Genomic DNA, 21,214 nt, shown 5'->3' with positions numbered 1-21,214 from the left:
AACAGAAAGTGGACATGGAAAAGCCCAAACTTCATCCTCACTAACAGAAGGTGAATGATGTTACCATCATGAACAACTTAAATGTTGGAAGTGATCACAGAATGGTAAGATGCACACTTGATATACATGTAAAAAAAAAAGGAAAAAACTGATTCGAGTAAATAATACAAAGGTCTTTGAGATAACATAAGAGGAGAAAAGGTAGACTGTACTGGAATTTAAGAACCAGTTTGAGCTTCTGCAGACCTTTCAGGACCAAGATATTGCATTCTGAAAGCAATAAAGCCCGAGAAACATATAGGTAAAAAGAAATCCAAAGAAGAAATAATTATTCAAGAAACACTTGTCATGATGAACTGAAGATGACAAATGAAGAGCAGAATAAACACTGACAAGGCCAAAATTGAGTATACTGAGTTATGCAAAGCCATTAGAAAGGGACTCAGAGAGAACATAAGAAGATGTAACACAAGAAAAGTTGAGCAAGCACTAAGGGAAAACAAAGGACTTAAATCAGCAGTCACAAGCAGTTATACAGAAAGACAAATAATACTAAATCTGAAGAATAGTGATGGTGTACTTATAAATAGCAGAGAAGACAATTCAAATAGCAGAAGACTATCATAAAGTATTATTATAAGGAGCAAAGGAATGATGCCAGCAGTGGGGAAGATGGATCACAAATTAGCAACATATATGATATACCCAGTATCCTTCCTGATGAGATAGAACATGCATTGAAGAATCAAAAAGCCCCAGGTGAAGATGAAGTTACTGTAGAGTTGTTAAAATTGGGAGGAAGATACATGATACAGGAATCGGCAAACTTTTCAAAAAATACATTAGGAAAGGTGTGACCCCTAAGGAGTGGAATAATGCAATCATAATTTTGCTGCAAAAGAAAGGAGACAAATCAGAAATTGGAAATTATAGACCAATTAGCTTGCTGTCCCACATCTACAAGTTGTTCACAAGGGTCATCACCAACAGATTAGAAAGAATACTTGATGGGAATCAACCGAAAGAGAAAGATGGCTTTAGGACTGGATTTTCAACTACTGATCACCTTCATTGTAATATCAGTGCTAATGGAGAAAGCAAATGAATATAAAACACCATTTTTGGATTATGAAAAGGCATTCGACTCCATACAGCATAAGGCAATGTTTTGGGCACTGGAAAGATAAGGCCCCCCCATACATTATGATTTTGAAGAAAATATATGAGCATGCTACTTCCTTTATTAGTCTAGAAAAAGACAGTAGCAAATTTAAAATTGAGAAAGAGTTCGACAAGGAGACACAATATCTCCAAAGTTGTTTACTGCTGGCCTTGACGAAGCTTTCAGAAGACTGTACTGGTCGCAGAAAGGAGTGTGAATCCAAAGATGAAGTTACTGTAGTAACTTCAAACTGTAGTAACCTAAGTTACTGTAGTAACCTAAACCATTTACAATTTGCAGATGACATTGTGATCATAAGCCATGATCCCGAAGAATTAGAGAAAAACCTTAATCAGTTATGTAGAGCTAGTAGGGATTTCAGAGTAAAGATGAATATGGCTAAAACAAAAGTATGCCCAGAAAGGAATATAATCATTAAAGGAGTAGAAATTGAAAAGGTATGCCCAGAAAGGAATATAATCATTAAAGGAGCAGAAATTGAAAAGGTGTATTCATATACTTATCTTGGACAGGTCATTAGCTTTAACAATGATAAATAGCTGGAAGTCAGGAGAAGAATAAATTTCGGATGGATAGCATTCAGGAAATATAGTTGCATACTGAGGAGCAATATCCCAATTTGTCTGAAATGTAAAATAATGAACCAATGTATACTCCCCACCATGAAGTATGGAAGTGAAACTTGGGCACTCACCAAAAGAATGATGAGAAGCTGAAAACTACACAGCAAAGAATGGAAAGAATGATATTAGGAATCAGACTGTTGGATAAGAGAAACACATGGATTAGGCAGAAAACACAAGTAAAGGACATTGTTATCAAAACTAAAGAACTGAAATGGACTTGGACAGGACACATAGCTCAAAGACATGATGACAGATGGATTGTCATGTCTTCAGATGACAGTCCATTTGTAATCATGTCTTGTTTGTTGCCTTCCAGGTTTTCTTTTAGAAAATCTGGAAGACAACAATGGAAACAGACAGATGAAATTCAAGAGTTGGTGGGTAGTAAATGGATGGCCATTGCAAAAAACAGAAGGAATTGGAAAGTTGCTGGAGAGGCCATCCTGATATATGCTGGATTCAGGAAGAATCGGTTGAGATATAGTAGTTTCTGGAAAGACAGCAGCAGAATCTACATGTGATTCTGATTTCAAGCCGTCTGTGTAAACTGGTAGGAAGTCTGAGTGTTCAGCTATGTGTGCTGAATAGAGTTGCAGGTAGACAGATGGAGTCTCAGACTTTATCCAGTTCTTAAGGGAAAAGTCACATGATGGAATATGAGTACTGCATAGGAATATGAGTAACCCCAAGAGAAAAGCATCAACTGTGTGGTACTATACTCAGGGTAGTAGAAAAAAAATATATTAATTTGGAAAAAGACCTGGGGGTCTTTTTCCAAATTAATATAATTATGTAGTCATATATGAAGTTTTCTGAGCAGTGCAGACAGGCTGCCAGAGAAGCTCATGGGATTTTGAGCATGGGCATAAATTCAAATTGAGAAAAGACAGTTGTAGAATAGATGTGCAGAAATTTGCCTTTAGCCAGCGGGTAAGTGATTACTGGAACAAATTTCCACCTGTCATTGTGGAAATTGATAGCTTAAATAAATTCAAGAAAAAACTGGACAAGCTTTTGGAGCGAATGGATAGGTTAAATAGGAAGTGCATGCCTCTATTAATGCTAATGTCAGAAGACTTATGAAAGTTACTGGTAAGAGGGATTAGGTGTTTGTTTAACCTGTGTTCAGGTTCTGGATGCAGCTTCTGTTTTTTGCAGAAGTGAATTCTAACTGTTTTTTTTGTTCTAATAAATGACATCCATTCTACAGTGTCCATGTCTGTAATTTATTTATGAATATTTTGTGAATCGCACAATATACTAAGGTCATCAGCACCCTATTATAGTTCTACATTATTGGGGATGTTTGGGTTATGGTATTTGGTCTAAGAATAAAGGATAGTATTAAGTATCAATCCCTGTAGGACACCTTTTTCCTGAGTACTAAACCAAGAAAGTATTTTGATAATGAATTTGAAAGGTTCTATGTTGAAGAAAATTTCTAATGAATTGTGGGAAGTGTCCTCACAATCCCAGGGAATAAAGTGCTTGCAGTATACCATACCTCCTTATAATTACAAGATGTTCATCTTTGACATAATCGTTATGGATGTTAGTCTCATATTTGATCACAAGATCCAAAATGGATCTATTTTGTTGGAATCCAAATTGATTGTTGTTTATCAGTGTTTTAGTTTCAAGAACCAAGTAAGTTACTGTGTATCATTATTTATGGTGTTTTACTAAGTTAGCTGGTGAGGAAGACTGGTCAGTAATTTTGTGGGAGTGATTGGTGATTTCTGGTTTAGCAGTGATATGGATAAGTGATTTTGTGGGAATGATTGATCCTTTCCTAATTTAGTAGTAATATGGAGTGGCTAAAATAACAGAGTGATGCCAAGAAGAGGAGTATGTACCTTCAAGAAAAATCCAGTTATAGAACGTTAACAGTAAATTCAAAGCTGTACAATTTAGTCATTTAAGCATTACATAAAACATTCCATCCAGTACAGCTGTGCTGTTGGTGATCTGTTTAGTATTGTTTGTAATTCAAATAGATTATACGACTGACAACTGATTGTTGTGTTTAGATTTTTCTGGTGCAAAGGCTACTTAGGCCATATTGCACCTATCATAGTATTTAATACTAGTTTTATTGGCTTCTATGGAAGCAGTTAGAAATGGTTATATAATCCTATTTGTTTCAGAAAGAAGAAAAATTCTGTATGGTTTGAATTTTCGTAAGGTTTGATATGACTAAGTGACAATTCCTGTAAGTTTGAGAGAGAAGTGAATGAAATTAGACGAGAGTTGTTATACAAGGTACACTCCAGGAGTATGTGTTTTTTTGTGAGTGGCCTGTGGCAATGCGAACACTGTGGAAGGTCATTACCTGATAACAGAAATAGATGGGTCAAATGAGTGTGGCCTATTCGGGCTCTGGCCAGGACTACCTCTTCTTGTCTGTTTGTGTGGAAATTGGAGGCCCATAATTGCGGTACAGGTGTAATTTCAAGGAGTTTGTTATGTATATGCGTTTCCCACTGAAGTATCCATCGTTCCTTACATATATTTATTTCGTATATGCATTTTGTAATCACTGAATGGGATCAGAAAATTCATTGGGGCTGTGCTGGATGGATGCTTGGCAGCATCATCTGCAATTTAGTTTCCTGGTATTCCAGTATGGCCTGGGATCCAGCAGAAAACCTTTTGCCGATAATCTCTGAGTCGAATCAACTCTGATCTGATGAGCTGTAGTAATGGATGAGTCAGTGGGGAAATCTTTTGCATTGCTAATAGGCACTTTGCGAGTCTGTGTAGATTATGCTCTTTTGGATTGAGAGATGGAAAATCTTCCAGAGCAAGCTTTATGGCATATAATTCAGTGGTGTAACTACTGCATTCTGTCGGAAGTGATACAGAAATGGTAGCATTGTGGAATACCGCTGCTGCACCTGTTCCTCTCTCAGACTTCGATCCATCAGTATATATTTTAGAGAAGTCAGGATAACATTGTATATGTGCAGCTGTTGGATGTTATTATCCATTAAGGAGTGTTTTCCCCATTGGTGGAAATAATTGTCACATGATGACAGACCATGGAGGAATTTAATCTATAGGTTCTTGGTGGACTTTATTGAGTTGTATATTCCAGTTTTTCTGCTAGTTCCATTAACCTAATACCTGCAGGCCTAGTTGCTTGTGGTTTATTTCTATAAAAGGTTGTGAGTTGTGGATCGTTAAATCTTGCCCAATTAGGATGGGTTGACTGGATTTGGATCTTGGTTGCGTAGTTCAGTAATAACATCTTTCTTCTGATGTTTAGAGGAGCTTCATAGGCTTCTACATACAGACTTTGCACTGGAGATGTTCTGAATGCACTTAGGGCTATTCTAAGAGCTGAATGTTGAATAGGATTCAGGCGAGAGAAAGCACTTTCCCTAGCAGAATCGAACACAGGTGCGCCATAGTCCAATTGAGATCTGATTATGGATCTATATAAGTGAAGCAAGGTGTAACGGTCTTCTCCCCAAGTTGTTGCTGATAAGGCTCTGAGTATGTTCATTTTTTTTTTTTGACAAGCTGTCTGGAGATGTTCAATGTGTTTTTGATAGTTTAACTTGCTGTCAAAAATTAAGCCAAGCATGGGAATGCTATTTGCTATTGGAATAGGATGATTATCTAATTGGAGTTCAGGATCAGGATGCATTTTACGTATGGTACAGAAAAGAATGGCAGTCGATTTCTGGCTGGATAGTCTGTAACCGTTTTGTGTCATCCAAATCTGGATCCGATTCATTGATATCTGCAATTGTCTCTGATTATAGTTCTTGTTTTGAGAATGGCAGCAGATTGCGAGATCATCGGCATAAAGATATGAGTCCACTGTTTTTGGAATGAGTTCAGTTAAGTGATTAATTCTAATTGAGAATAGTGGTGCTGAGAACTGACCCTTGAGGGATTCCTTCTTCCTGGACAAAGTTTTTAGAGAGAGTTCCCTGATAACAAACTTGAAAGGATCTTTGTTGTAAGAAATTTTGGATGAAATATGGAAAATTTCCTCTCAGGCGAAGAGAATATAGATCTTTTAAGATGCTGAAATGCCATGTGGTGTCAAAGGCTTTCTTAATATCGACACAGACCATAACGAGATGCTCCTTTTTGATGAATGCATTTCTGATGTTTGCTTCAGCTTTAATCATAAGGTCCAATGATGATCGATTTTTTCTGAATCCAAATTGATTGTTAGTGATCAAATTTTGGGACTCAAGATACCAAGTCAGACGGCAATGAATCATTTTTTCGAGGGTTTTGCTCAGACAGCTGGATAATAAGTGAAATTGGTCTATAGTTATGAGGAACAGAATAGTCTTTACCAGGTTTTGGGATAGCCAGTACGCAGGAATGACACTAGGAGCTTGGGAATGTATGTTCAGTGAAGATTCGATTGAAGAAGATAAGCAGTGACAAGTGTGATTTTGGATCTAAATTTTTGAGCATAACATAAAATATCCCATCAGGGCCAGCAGCGCTGTTCCTTGTGTTGGTAAGGGCATGCTACAGTTCAAACATGGTAAATGGTTGATTATATGTTAATGCACATCTGTCAGTGAAATTCAGTTTGGATTTTTCAGTTACATCTTTAATTTTTTGAAATGATTGGTCATAAGCAGTTGAGGAGGTCAGCTGAGAAAATACAGATCCTAGTGCATTTGTGATTTCTGCAGGGGTAGAAAGTTCCTGTCCATTCCAGTTAATTAATGGAGTGGATGTTGGAGGAAATTTGCCATTTAACAGATTTATCTTGTTCCAAATCAGTCTGATGTTTGTATTTTTATTGACTGAGGAAGCGAATTTAATCCAAGATTCTTTTTTTGCTTTTTGTCTGATATAACAGACTCTTGCTCTAAGTCGCTTATAATTAATAAGATTGGAAGTGGTTGTGGAATTGATTCCATGCTTTGTTATTCTCTTTTTTTGCATTGTTGCACTCTTCATTCCACCAATAATTTCATTTTCGCCTTTTTCTGACTTGGTATTGTGGAATGGCAGCAGTTGCATCTGTTAAATTTGGTTTGTAATGTGTTCAGTAACATGGTTGATTGAAGAGCACTGTATGATATGGTTGTTGAACGAGACAAGCCTGCTGTATTTTATCCAGTCAGCTTTTGGAAATTTTCATTTTACTGGATTATCTCTTGGTGATGAACAGGAAGTTTGAATTTTGCATATTATTGGGAAATGATCGTTGCTGTGAGGATCGTTAAGAGTTCCCCAATCGATACTTAGATAAAGCATTGGAGAGCAAATGGAAAGGTCTATTGTGGAGGTTGATTCGGTAGGAAAAGAAACATAGGTAGGAGAGCCAGTATTCACCAATGTTAAATCCTGTCTGTCTATCAACATTTCAATAAGCTTACCACACCTAAGCTAGGGGAACCCCACAATGGGTGGTGAGCATTAAAGTCACCTAGTATATAGAAGGGAGATGATAGTTGCAACACAAGATCTTTGATTTCCTGAATAGAATATGGACGATTAGGTGGAAGATAAATTGAAACTAATGTAACAGTGATTCCAATTACGATGCATGCAGCAACAGTTTCTAAGGAGGTTTGCAATGGAATGCATCTGGAGGGAACTCTTGAGTCCAACAGGATGGCTACTCCTCCACGAGCACTATTAGTGTCGGATCTATCCTGTCTGAAGATAGTGTAATTTTTGACTGTAAGGGAAACTTGGAGCGTCAAGTTGGTTTCTTGTAGGCACATGGCAACAGGATGGAAGCAGTGAATTAGTTCATTGATAGCATCGATATTGCTGTGAAAACCTCTACAATTCCACTGAGTGATGTGTTCCATTATTTGGTTTTGTTTGTGGAAGATGTATTTGGCTACTTTTTATAAGCTGATTGTTTATGATGGTCTGGTTTTGATTTTTCTTTTCAGGGAAAAGTGGGATGTCCTGATTCATTGCTATCGTCCATATCATCTTCTGCATGTATTTCAAGCAGTTCTTCTTGGCCAATAGTATCATCTGTATCCATGCTTGTTAGGCATGATTCTTTCTCCTCAACAGGATACGATCTTGGCACATTTTCTGCTACCTGACAATGCGGAGGTCTCTGGGATGAAATTGTAAGTGGCATATTGTTGCTTTGGTCTACTGAATTTGGTTTATATAGATGCTGGACTGAGAGTACTAATCAAGCCCAGTCTGATATTGATATTTTTGGAGAGATGGATACTTCTGTCTGACATGCTACTGATTTGTGTCTGTGAAAGGTAGAAGCACAAGTGCGTTTTGTTATATACTTAAGTTGACCTGTTTTTTCGATTCTTGGTAAGAGACTATTTTCAATTTTATATATTTTTTTCCTATCTTCCATAATTCACAATCTTTGGAGTAAGCTGGATGCTTGCCACTACAATTAGGATACTGTGGTGTTGGAGTCTTGCATTCTGCTTGCGTGTGATTTTTGCAGCCACAGTTTGGACATACAGCGTCTCCATGGCATGCTGTCTGAGAATGGCAGAACTTTTGACATTTATAACATCTAAGCAGATTTGGGATATATATGGCCTAATGCAGCAATTCAAGTAACCTGCTTTGACAGAACCCGGTAGATTTGGAGTACTGAAAGTTAAGATTATGTTTTGCATGGGAGTTAAGCTGCCATCTTTTCTGATCATTATTTGTTTTGCATGAGATGCATTTTGATCTTTTAGCTCCTGGACAATTTCTTACTCAGAAACATTTAACAGATCCCATTCGGAGATCACTCCCTTGGAAGAATTCAGCATGTTGTGTGGGGGTAATCTGAATCGATATTCGACTTACAGAAGTAAGTTGTAATATTAACTCAGAACGTCTTGAGCGAGATGTCTCTATTAGTAAGTCTCCTGATTGGAGATGTTTAACCATTTTTGGTGAACCTGCAGCATTTTCTAGGCATCTCTGGATGATGAAAGGGGAGAGTTTGCTCTCAGGTTGAGATGACAGAGTGTATTATGAGAAAATCTGGAGATTCCTGCTTCCTAGTGTCCTTTTTAAGTCTCTTTGAAAGAGAGAAGTCATGGTCGGTGTCATTGTCACGTTGAGAGCTCTTGGGCTCTAAGCGTGGAAATACGTCAGTTTCCATTTCTGCTCCTTTTAGCCCTGAGGGATGGATTTTCCCCCTGGTTACTGACCCCGCCACATGGAGGCAGGAAATGTGCCATCAGTGACCAAGCGGATATTGTAGTTAGTAGAGTGGTTAGTATTTGATATGAAGACTAAGAAAAGAAAGGTGGATTCCCTTTCTGGGTATTTACTTCTGACTTCGCAAGCAAAGAACCACTTGATGTGAACAAAAGAGGAGAAAATCACACGAGAAAAGAAATAAAATTATATTGTTTTCAAAGAGCTCTCTATAAATCGCACAGAGAAAAACGCTTGGCACTCGGGGCCACAACTGATTGTAGGCAAAAGATTGGGTAGTATGGAAATTTATCATTTCTGCTATCTTTGATTTGTTGAAAATCATTTGTCATATGCTTAAGCGGGACATTTGAGAGAAACTTTCTGTAAGGATACTAGATATTTCTTGTCCATTCTCAGTTAAGATTGGAACAGAAGTCAGAAATTTAGTTGTCAAATTACAAAATCATTTATCTCCTAGTTAACATTAGTATTAACTATATGTCATATGGTGCAAGGAAGCCTAGGCATTTGCTGCTCCAGCTAAAACAAAAAAAATAAATAATAAATAAATTATAAAATAAAATGGACTAACAAGTTAGAATTTATCTAGTAGACCAATGTGGCTCATCCCTTTCCTTCTACTGTTAACATACAGAAAGAATTCCTTGCCGCTTTTCTTTGCATTCTTAGCCAAACTTCTCATAATCTGACTAAGCTTGACTAACCCACTTAGTGATCTAACTACTGAGTAGTTTATAGATACCATTGACTTCTGTTTCCCATAATATATAATCAATCCATGTATTTTTCTTCTCAGCCACTATTCTCATCATTTCATCTGATGAGAATATTGGCTGAGATTTAGTTCTAAGCTTTGAATAGTGTCTCTTATTTATAAAAATATTAGCAGATTCTACAATTACTTCCCTGAACACTTTCCATTTAGAATGTACAGTGCTTAACATTTCACAGTTGGTCTCACAAAAAGATTTAAAACTGTCTAAGACCAGTATAGCTACCATTATGAAAGCAAAATTATTTCCCCTTACCACTGATAGTAATTATATCTTTAAATAAATTTCACATTGATATACTGTGATCATTTCCACCTAGTTGATTCCTTTTTACATGAAGTGTCCCTGCTGGTAATCAGATCAAGAGTATTGCTTTTTCTTGCCACTCTTAATATACCTGTATACAAAGCAGTCATTTAAATGAATCCAGATAAGTTCTGTTACTGTGTAACACATGGCTTTGGATTCTTTGTGGTTCTTTAACCAACATATACCTTCCCTCATCTGGTCTGTCCTATTCATGTATCATCATATTCCCCTTGGATTCAGGGGAGGTCTCCATGAACTGGAGATATGCAAATGTAGCCCCAATTCACAAAGGGGGGGGTTGAAAGGGTGACAAATAATTATATATTATTTTGGGTCACCCTTTGAACAAATAATTCTGTTTTGGGGAAAATAATGGAGTCACTGGTTAAAGAAGTGATGCAGGATCACCTAGACAAGACTTTTGTAATGGTTCAGACACAGCATGGGTTAGTTAAGGGGAAGTCTTGTCTGACCAATCTGATTGGATACTATAATGTGGTCACAAAGGAACTGGATGAAAAAAATTATTTTGATATTATATACTTGGATTTTGGGAAAGCTTTTGATACTGTTGCACATGGAAGACTGCTGTACAAATTGGAGCAGTATGGCATTAAGGGCAAATTGCTGCAATGGTTAAAAGGATGGTTGAGAGGGAGATGGCAGAGAGTGGTAATAAATGGACACTGCTCTACGTGGACTAATGTTATTAGTGGAGTCCCCCCGCCGGGTTCGGTGCTGGGCCCATTGTTGTTTTGTGTATTTATTAATGATAATGATGAAGGTATATCAGGCTTAATGTCCAAGTTTGCAGGTAATACAAAGGTTTGCAGGGTTGTTAACGATAGCAAAGACAATATGCTACTGCAACAGGATCTAGAAAAGTTAGGTAGATGGGCTGAGAAGTGGCGAATGAAGTTTAATATTGACAAATGCAAAGTACTGCATATGGTAACCCAAGAGAAATGTACCAACTATGTGGTACTACACTCAGCGAGGGGAGGAAAGAAAAAGACCTGGGGTAATTGTGCAGTTGGATATGAAGTTCTCAGAGCAGTGCAGAGGGGCTGCCAGAGCAGGTCATGGAGTTTTGTCAATGATATATAGGAATTTTGCTAGCAGAGACAAGAAGGTGATTATACCTTTGTATAAGGCAATGGTCAGGCCACATCTTGAGTAATGTATACAGGTCTACATCCTTCCTAAAATGAGGCCTCCAGACCTGCATACAGGTCTGGAGGCCTCATTTTAGGAAGGATGTAGAGTTGCTAGAATGAGTACAGAGAAGGGCATCAAGATTGGTGAGAGGAACAAAGGGAGCATCTGGAGACTAGGCCCTGTGAGGTGATCTGATTGAGGTAAGACTTTGAATGGTTTGAGCATGTTCAATGCTGATGGGATACTTCCACTTGCTCAGATTAAGAAACTGAGGGGGGCATAGATTCAAATTCAGAAATGACAGTAATAGAATAGATGTACGGAAGTTTTCCTTTATCCAGTGGGTAGTTGATTACTGGAACAGACTTCCATCTGTTGTAGTGGAAGCTGATAGCTTAAATAAATTTAAGGCTTAACTAGACAAACATTTGGAGTGACCAGATGGGTGAAATGTTTTTTTTTTTTTTGGCTGATGCTCTATAAGCTTGCTTTCTTGCATCATATGCCTCAACTAATGCTAATGCTATTCAAATTCTACGTACCATATTTCTAATATTCCCATAATGTCTGCACTTGATGACTTAACCAACAATACTTAAAACTGCAAGAGTGGGACATGTGGTAGCCTGGCAAGGTATGGGGAATTATGTATATGGCCAGCTGCTTTTAAACTATTGGTCTGTGTTTTTATATATTTGTCAGTATCAATTCACTGCAGGATGGAAGCGTCCTCAACAATTCATGCTAAGGGAAATGGACCATACTCTGCCACGCTGGTCCAGTGCGGGTTTGCAGATCAACCATATTTAGCAGTTAGGGGCTTGAACCCCAGTCGTCATAAAGAGGGTGTGCTACTTCACTCCTGACCATTGGCTACAAAGGCCATTATTTTTTTTTTATATAGATAGAAGAATTTTGATACCTTGAAAGTATTAAAAATGAGCGACCCATCAAGCTCTCAGCTGCCCAGCTCAAAACCAGAGCTCACTCTTGTGCATCAGGCTACACAGCGGCAATCTCCAAGGCAGAATGCACTGGTTCTACAGGAGTTAGTTATTCCTGGTGACTATCGTCAGAGAGAGATGGGTAATACATTGTGTAAAAAGGATAGGTGAAATAGGACCAAGGTATGTCTGCCAGGGACAAAAGTTGATGATGTTGTAGAGCAGATATCTTTTAAACGCAAAAAGGGTGATATTGTTGTACACATTGGCACTAATAACATTAAGAGTAAGAGATCTGCAGATTTATGTAACAAGTACAGGTCAATGTAGAAAAAAAAGTTGTGAGTTAGGGTTAAATTTGAAAGGGTCTGCAATTCTGCTTAGACACCGAAAGGAGGGAGTACATGATGAGAGCCTTGTCAATCAATTAGGTCCTGGAGGGATTGTGCAACGCTCACGGGGTTAGACTTTTTCTCGGCATGGTCTGTGCTTGTTAACAGGAGAGACTGCTTCTACAGGGATGGGATACACTTAAATAGAAGGGGTACCAGAATGTTTCCTGATGCTATCAAGGCAGCATTAGGTGGGTCGGAAAACTGCTAACTTGGGAGGATCACAGACTAAAAGTTTAAAAGTAGCTGCAGGCAGAGGTGAAAGTGATTCTTGCACTTGTTCTATTAGAATGAGCAGCGGCCTGGAGGGTGCAGTAGTGGGGGTTTCACGGACTGGTGAGAGTCATCGTGAAACAAATAAATATGCATGTGTTAGAGTACCCCAAGAATAAGTGCATGTATACTTGCATGTATGCCAATGCTAAAAGTATAGTAAATAAATTTGATGAATTTGAAGAGCTGGTTAAGACATTCAAGGCAGAGGATATCGTTGGGATATCAGAGATGTGGTGTCACACAGCTATTAGGGATGCAGAATTGGAATTTGAGGAGTACATTGTGTACAGAAAGGATAGACAGGATAGGAAGGGAGGACGGATTAGGCTGTTATTTAAGAAAAACAAAATCTAAGGAAGTGCATCCAGTTGACATAGATGAACAGTGGAATGTTGAGTCAGTTTGGCATGACATAAGCACAGGGAAAGCAAAAATGAGAGTAGAAATGTGTTATAGGCCTAATAATTCTAATGAAAAATTGAACAGAGAAATAGAATGGGCAGTAAATCAGATTGTATTATAATGGAGAATTTTAACTTCTCTGATATTGACTGGAACTTGTGGGTTGGTCATAGCAAGGCCTTTCTGGATTTATTGGATGACTGTTTTCTGCAGCAGCAGGTTCGAGAGGCAATCAGGGAGGGTAATACTCTTCATCTGATTATTTGTGCATTAAGAAGTTGCAGATAAAGGAACCACTAGGTGGCAATGATCACAGTGTACTGATGTGGGATTTACTTAAAGATATAGTTACCAGCAGAGGTAAAGGGAAGGGTTTTTGCTTCCGAAAAGGTGACTCCAGGTCTCAGACAGTTTTTAAATTCTACATAATGGGGCCAACTAATGATGTTACCAACAGCATATTCTAAATGGGAAGCATTCAAGGAATTAATCATGGAAGCTACACGGCTTTTCATACCGTTCAAGGTTTAGACCTAAATGGATGTCAGAAGAACTAATGATACTCGTGGCAGAGAAGGTGACAGAGAAGCCTATGACAGATATAAGCTAGTCTGTAATTGAGCGACAAAAGAGATTAGGCAATTGAAGGTGGATTGTGAGAAATCTTTGGCAAAGGATGCTAAGTAAAACAGCAAGGACTTCTTTACTTATATATACTCTAGAAGGGGTGAATAACTTGATATCGATGGTTCGACTGTTGATGATCCTGCTCAGACAGCTGACAATTTCAATGAGTATTTTGCATCTACATTCACACATCAGAAATTCTATAGGGAGGAAAATGCCAGAAGATTATCAAACTGTAACAGGGTGCTTAATGATTTTGTAATAATAGACAGAATAGTGGAGGAGAATTTGTTGAAGTTAAACATACAAAAGGCACATGGGGTGGATGGGATTATCCAGTTATATTAAAGAAGGTGGTAAAGGAAGTAAGCAAACCCTTAACCATAATTAGGAGAGAATCCTTCAACTCAGGGGAAGTCCCAAGGACTGGAGATGTGCAAATGTATCCCCAATTCACAAAGGCAGATCTAAGAGTGACATGAGCAATTACAGACTATTTAGTTTAACTTCTGTTATGGGGAAAATAATGGAGTCACTGGTTAAAGATGCATTGCAGGATCATCTAGACAAGACTGCAGTAATAAGTCAGACACAGCATGGGTTTGTTAAGGGAAAGTCTTGTCTGACTAATTTGATTGGATACTGCGATGTGGTCAAAAAGCAACTGGAGGAAAAAAAAAAAAAAAATTTTTGATATCATATACTTGGATTTTAGGAAAGCTTTTGACACTATTCTGCATGCAAGACGATTATACAAATTGGAGCAGTCTGATATTAAGGGTAAGTTTCTACAATGGGTAAAAGAGCGGTTGAGTGGGAGAAGACAGAGCGGTAATCAATGGATGCTGCTCTTCGTGGACTAATGTTATTAGGGGAATCCCACAGGATGTTGTTTGGTATATTTATCAATGATATGGATGAAGGTATATCAGGCTTAATGTTGAAGTTAGCAGATGATACAAAGGTTGGCAGGGTTTTTAATGACAGTAATGGCAGTGTGCCACTGCAACAGGATCTAGAAAATTTGGGAAGATGGGCTGAGAAGTGGCAACTGAAGTTTAACATTGACAAATGCAAAGTACTGCATATGGGTAGAAGTAACCCTAGAGAAACATACAAACTGTGTGGTACTACACTTAGGGTGGTAGAAAATGTAAAAGACCTGAGTGTAATTGTGCAGTCAGATATAAAGTTTTCCGAGTAATGCAGAAAGGCTGCCGGAGCAGGTCATGGGGTATTGTCAATGATATACAGGAATTTTGTAAGTAGGCAAAAGGAGGTGATTATCTCTTTTGTATATGGCAATGGTTAGCCACACTGTGAGTACTGTGTACAGGTCTGGAGACCTCATTTTAGGAAGGATGTAGAATTGCTTGAGTGCGTACAGAGAACGGTAACAAAATTGGTGAGGGGAACGAAGGGGTATTCTTACCAAGAAAGGCTTAAGTTCTGCAAATTTCAGTGGCTGGAGACTAGTCACTTGCGAGGTGATCTGAGGTCTTTAGGGCCTTGAATGCGTTGAGCATGCTGAATTCTGATGGGATTCTTCTGCTTGCTCAGATTATGAACCTGAGGGAGCATAAATTGAAATTGAGGAAAGACAGTTTTAGAATAAATGTATGGGAATTTGCCTTTAGCCAGCAGGTAGTTGATTGGTGGAATGAACTTCCATCTGTCATTGTGGAAGTTGAAAGCTTAAATAAATTCAAGGAAGAACTGGACAAAACTTTTAGAGCAAATGGATGTGTGAAATGGGGAATTTTTTTTTTGTTGATGCTGTATAAGCTTGATTTCTTGCATCATATGCCTCTACTAATGCTATGACAAACGCTATTGCTAAGGCAAAAAAAAACTTAGAAGTTATATATCTCCTAAAATATTGACATTTTAGGAGATATATATATAATGCAAAGATACTTAGAAAGCAAATGTATAACTTACTTTGGGTTGCTGCTATATCAGCAGATATTCAATTGAACCAATAATATTAATATTTGTGGTTTTAATTATTTCTGGTGAAATTTGCTCCTGTTTAAATGGTGTGTGTGTGTGTGTGTGCGTGTGTGTGTGTGCGTGTGTGTGTGTGTGTGTGTGTGTGTGTGAAGACATTACATAACATTAAGTGTATGAGTACCTGCAATGGACAATCATAGGTCCCATGTCAGGTGGATTCATAGCACGAACACGTCTTAGAAACATAAGGAAAGGAGTTGGATGATCAGGTACCCCATGATCAGGCCAAGCAGTGAACTGAAATTGTCGAACCTCTCTCTTTTCTGGATAACCCGTCTTTAAAAAGAAGAAAACTATTATATACATACATAAATATATATAGATTCAGAGCATTTGAAATTCTTAAATTAAAGATATGCAAACAATTTAATTTTTTCATTTTATCTATATCATGCTTAACATACTGTTTAGTATGCATTAGAAGAGTAATTCCATACCCAGTTGCCATTCTGTAGTGTCAATTACCTGAAATCCTGTAAGAATTTATTAAAATCAATCTCTCCATTTTGTAAAAAATTGATTGTAATAGTAATTGTGGCATGTGATGCAAGAAAGCAAGTGTATGAGCTTATGTAGCATCAGCCAAAAAAAAAAAAAAAAAAAAACACAACCATTCTCTCTAAATGTTTCTCCAGTTCCTCCTTAAATTTATTTAACCTATCAACTTCCACAATGACAGATAGAAGTTTGTTCTGGCAATTAACCACCCACTGGCTAAAGGCAAATTGCCACACATCTATTCTACAGCTGTCTTTCCTCAATTTGAATGTATTCCCTTCTTAGGTTCGTAATCTGAACAAGTGGAAAAATTCAACAGAATTCAGCATGCTCAATCTATTCAAGGCCTTATACACCTCAATCGAATCACCTCGCAGGTTCCTAGTCTCCAGCCGCTGTAATTTGCAGAACTTAAGCCTCTCTTGGTAAGTGATTCCTTCATTACCCTCACCAATCTTGTTGCCCTTCTCTGTACACGCTCAAGTACTGCGTACAGGCCTCCAGACCTGTACGCAGTACTCAAGGCATGGCCTGACCATTGCCTTATACAGAGGGACAATCACCTTTTCCCTTCTTGCAAAATTCCTGTATATCATTGACAAAACCCCATGACCTGCTCTGGCAGCCTGTCAGCATTGTTCAGAAAATTTCATATCTGACTGCACAATTACTCCCAGGTCTTTTTCATTTTCTACAACGCTAAGTGTAGTACCACACAGTTGGTACGTTCCTCTGGGGTTACTTCTACCCATATGCAATACTTTGCATTTGTCAATGTTAAACTTCATTTGCCACTTCTCAGCCCATCTTCCCAAATTTTCTAGATCCTGTTGCAGTGGCACACTGCTATTACTGTCATTAACAACCCTACCAACCTTTGTACCATCTGCAAACTTTGACACTAAGCCTGATATACCTTCATCAACATCATTGATAAATATACCAAACAACAGTGGGCCCAACACCAAACACTGTGGGATTCCACTAATAACATTAGTCCACGAAGAGCAGCGTCCATTGATTACCGCTCTGTCTTCGCCCACTCAACCGCTCTTTTATCAATTGTAGAAACTTACCCTTAATACCGCACTGCTCCAATTTGTATAATAGTCTTGCATGCGCAATAGCATCAAAAGCTTTCCTGAAATACAAGTATCTGATATCAAAATTATTTTTTGCATCCAGTTCCTTTGTAATCACATCGCAGTATCCAATAAAATTGGTCAGACAAGACTTTCCCTTAACAAATCCATGCTGTGTCTGAATTATTGCTGCAGCCTTGTCTAGATGATCCTGCAATGCATCTTTAACCAGCAACTCCATCATTTTACCCGGAACAGAAGTTAAACTAACTGGTCTGTAATTACTCGTGTCACCCTTCGATTCCTCTTTGTGAATTGGGGAAACATTTGCACATCTGCAGTCCATGGGGACCTCCTCTGAGTCCAAGGATGCTCTCATAATTATGGCTAAGGGTTTGCTTAGTTCCTTTGCTGCCTCCTTTAATATAACTGGATAGATCCCATCCATCCCATGCCTTTCTTATGTTTAACTTCAACAATTTCTCCTCCATTTTGCTCTCAGTTATTACAAAATCATTAAGCACCCTGCTACAATTTGATAACCTTCTGGCATTTTCAATCCTTAATAACTCCTCATGTGTGAATGTAGATGCAAAATACTCATTCAGTTTGTTTGCTATCTGAGCAGGATCGTCAACAGTCGAACTATCGATATCAAGTGGACCAATCTGATTAATCCCCTTCCTTTTAGAGTTTATAGGAGTAAAGAAATCCTTGCTGTTTTTCTTAGCATCCTTTGCCAAAGATTTCTCATAATCTGTGTTTGCCTGCCTAACCTCCTTTGTGACTTCATTACAGACTAGCTTATATCTGCCATAGGCTTCTGTGTTGCCTGATAATTTATTTGCATCCCATGCATATTTCTTCTCTGCCCAGAGTCTGATTAGTAACATTTGACAACCATTTAGGCCTAAACCTTGAACAATATTTCTTAATAGGTATGAAACATCTAGTAGCTTACACAATTAATTCCTTGAATGCTTCCCACTTAGAATTTGCTGTTGGTAACATCATCAGTTGGTCCCACTGTACAGAATTTAAAAATTGTCTGAGACCACTGTAGTCACCCTTTGTGGAAGCAAAAACCCTTTCCTTTCCCTCTGATGGTAATTATATCTTTAAGTAAATCCCATATCAGTACACTGTGATCACTGCCACCTAGTGGTTCCTTTATCAGCAAATTCTTAATACACGAATGATCACTGCTGATAACCAGATCAAGAGTATTACCCTCTCTGGTTGCCTCTCGAACATGCTGCTGCAGAAAACAATCACCCAATAAATCTTATTAGTGTGCGAGTGACCAATCTACCAGTTCCAGTCAATATCTGGGAAGTTAAAATCCCCCATTATAGGACATTCTGATTTACTAGCCCACTCTATTTCTCTGTATAATTGTTCATTGTACTCATTTGAGTCATTAGGCCTATAACACACTCCTACTCTTATTTTTGCTTTCACAGTGCTTATGTTACACCAAACTGTACTTTGGCTATTTGAAATAAAATGGGAAAGAGTTGCTATGTGCAATAAAAATGTGTCTAAAAAGGACAGTTAAATAACTTTGAGAATTTTTCCCATTAAAAATGAAACTACAATGACATTTGATATATGAAGTGCAATAATGAGACAGTACATTGTGAAGGTGGAATCTCTCATGGATTATTCTGCATGAATGAATGCGAATTGAAGGACGGGGTTGAAGAAGTGAAGTATCCAACTAGTGAAATTTTTTTTTCATTTTTCTTGATCTAAAATGTAACAAATGACCATCTCTGGCATTTTCGTACCATCCATTATATTTCCTCAATTATACTTTGTTGGGATCACTCACTTGTTCAAATGTCAGAATCAAGTTTATCCAGGAAAAAAGTTTATGTGGAAGTGCAAGAACCTTCAAGGTCATCTTATATCCCAGTTGTTGAAATTTATTCAGCTTACTGTCACTCCTTGACTTATGTACTTAATCAGTTTTTTTTCATGTATGTAAGTCCGACTTCGGTCTTCTTGTAGATACAAAATACATGTACAGTACAACATTCATCATGTACAGCATTTTATGATTTGTAACCAAGTTAAATGGGGCTGAAAAAACATACAATGAATGATAATATAGAGTACGGTATTTATTTTTATATCAAAACTAATTTAATCTAAATACGATACGTAATTTAATTTAATCTACAATCAAATCATTTTACGACACTCTCCATAATAAAATACCATTCACTATATGATATGCAGTAAGTGAATTTTAATTGTATTAAACGGCTATTCGAATAAGCGAAAATAGGAGGAATATTATCCACAAGCTATAAAAGAAAAGATATAATGCACAAATTTACACTTTGCTTTAACCAATTAACAAAATTATATGATGCGTGAAAATCGGAAGAATATTTCCCACAGATTAGCAAAATAAAAATAAATTTACACTTACGTACATAGCTTAATTAATAGTGTAACTAATTGATATTTCTGTTCACTGACAATTTTTTTTTTTGTCAGTGAACAAAATTTAAAACAGTAAGAAAAAAGCAATCAATAACAAAGAACACAGTACGCACAAATTTCAACACAATACGTGTAAGTGAGATACGGAGTAACAACTTTAGGAAACCCAAAAAATAGGAATGAATACAAGATTCTGAAAATGTATTTATGCTTTTTATATGATTGAAGATATCAGTGAAGGGGAAGCACATTTCACCATAATAACATAAAATTCCACAGAATTCCAGCTATCAGTATATGCAATAAGATCGAGTTTACTACTCGATCTTATTGCATATAATATACCGCTTTTAATCATCATCATCAGCCATTTTCAATCCACTGCAGGATGAAGGCCTCTCCAGCAACTTTCCAGTTCCTTCTGTTTTGAGCACTGGCCATCCATTTACTACTCAAAAACTCATGAATTTCATCTATCCATCTCTGCCTTTGTCTTCCAGGTTTTCTTCTAGCTCCTCTTGGGTACCATTCTGTTATTTTCTTAGTCCATCTGTCATCATGTCTTCGAGCTATGTGTCCTGCCCAAGACCATTTTAGTTCTTTAGTTTTGATAAGAATGTCCTTTACTTGAGTTTGCTGCCTAATCCATGTGTTTCTCTTCTTATCTAACAGTCTGATTCCCAATATAATTCGTTCCATTCTTCGCTGTGTAGTTCTTAGCTTCTCTTCCATTCTTTTTGGTGAGTGCCCAAGTTTCACTTCCATAAGTCATGGTGGGGAGTATACATTGGTTCATTATTTTACGTTTCAGACAAACTGGGATATTGCTCTTCAGTACGTGACTATATTTCCTGAATGCTATCCATCCAAAATTTATTCTTCTCTTGACTTCCAGCCATTTATCATTATTACAGCTAATAACTTGTACCAGATAAGTATATGACTCGACCTTTTCAATTACTGCTCCTTCAATCATTATTTCCCTTTCCGTGGCATGCTTGTTCATCATTACTTTTGTTTTAGCCATATTCATCTTTAGTCCAAAATCCTTACTAACTGTGCATAACTGATTAAGATTTTCCTCTAATTCTTTGGGATCGTGGCTTATGACCACAATGTCATCTGCAAATCGTAAATGGTTTAGGTACTCTCCGTTCACATTGACTCCTTTCTGCGACCAGTCTAATCTTCTGAAAGCTTCCTCAAGGGCAGCAGTAAACAGCTTCGGAGATATTGTGTCTCCTTGTCGAACTCCTTTCTCGATTTTAAATTTGCTACTATCTTTGTCTAGTCTAATAAAGGATGTAGCACTCTCATATATTTTCTTCAAA

General features: G+C 37.6%; 1 protein-coding gene across 11 annotated transcripts in view; it reads right to left on the bottom strand.

The window, feature by feature from the left end:
- LOC150091249 (tyrosine-protein phosphatase Lar-like) overlaps nt 1-21,214 on the bottom strand; it is a 1,641,114-nt gene that overhangs the window by 154,209 nt on the left and 1,465,691 nt on the right. For all 11 annotated transcript variants that reach the window (XM_090374921.1, XM_090374965.1, XM_090374991.1 and 8 more), the window contains one exon: nt 15,971-16,125. In XM_090374921.1, coding sequence (XP_090231047.1) covers nt 15,971-16,125 — 155 coding nt within the window. The remainder of the gene's footprint in view (nt 1-15,970; nt 16,126-21,214) is intronic.

This window comes from Mastigoproctus giganteus, chromosome 1 (assembly GCF_048544385.1).
Source record: "Mastigoproctus giganteus isolate SK-2022 chromosome 1, ASM4854438v1, whole genome shotgun sequence".
Taxonomy (NCBI): domain Eukaryota; kingdom Metazoa; phylum Arthropoda; class Arachnida; order Uropygi; family Thelyphonidae; genus Mastigoproctus; species Mastigoproctus giganteus.
The sequence above is the reverse complement of the archived record's forward strand: the minus strand, read 5'-3'. Positions and strand labels throughout refer to the sequence as shown.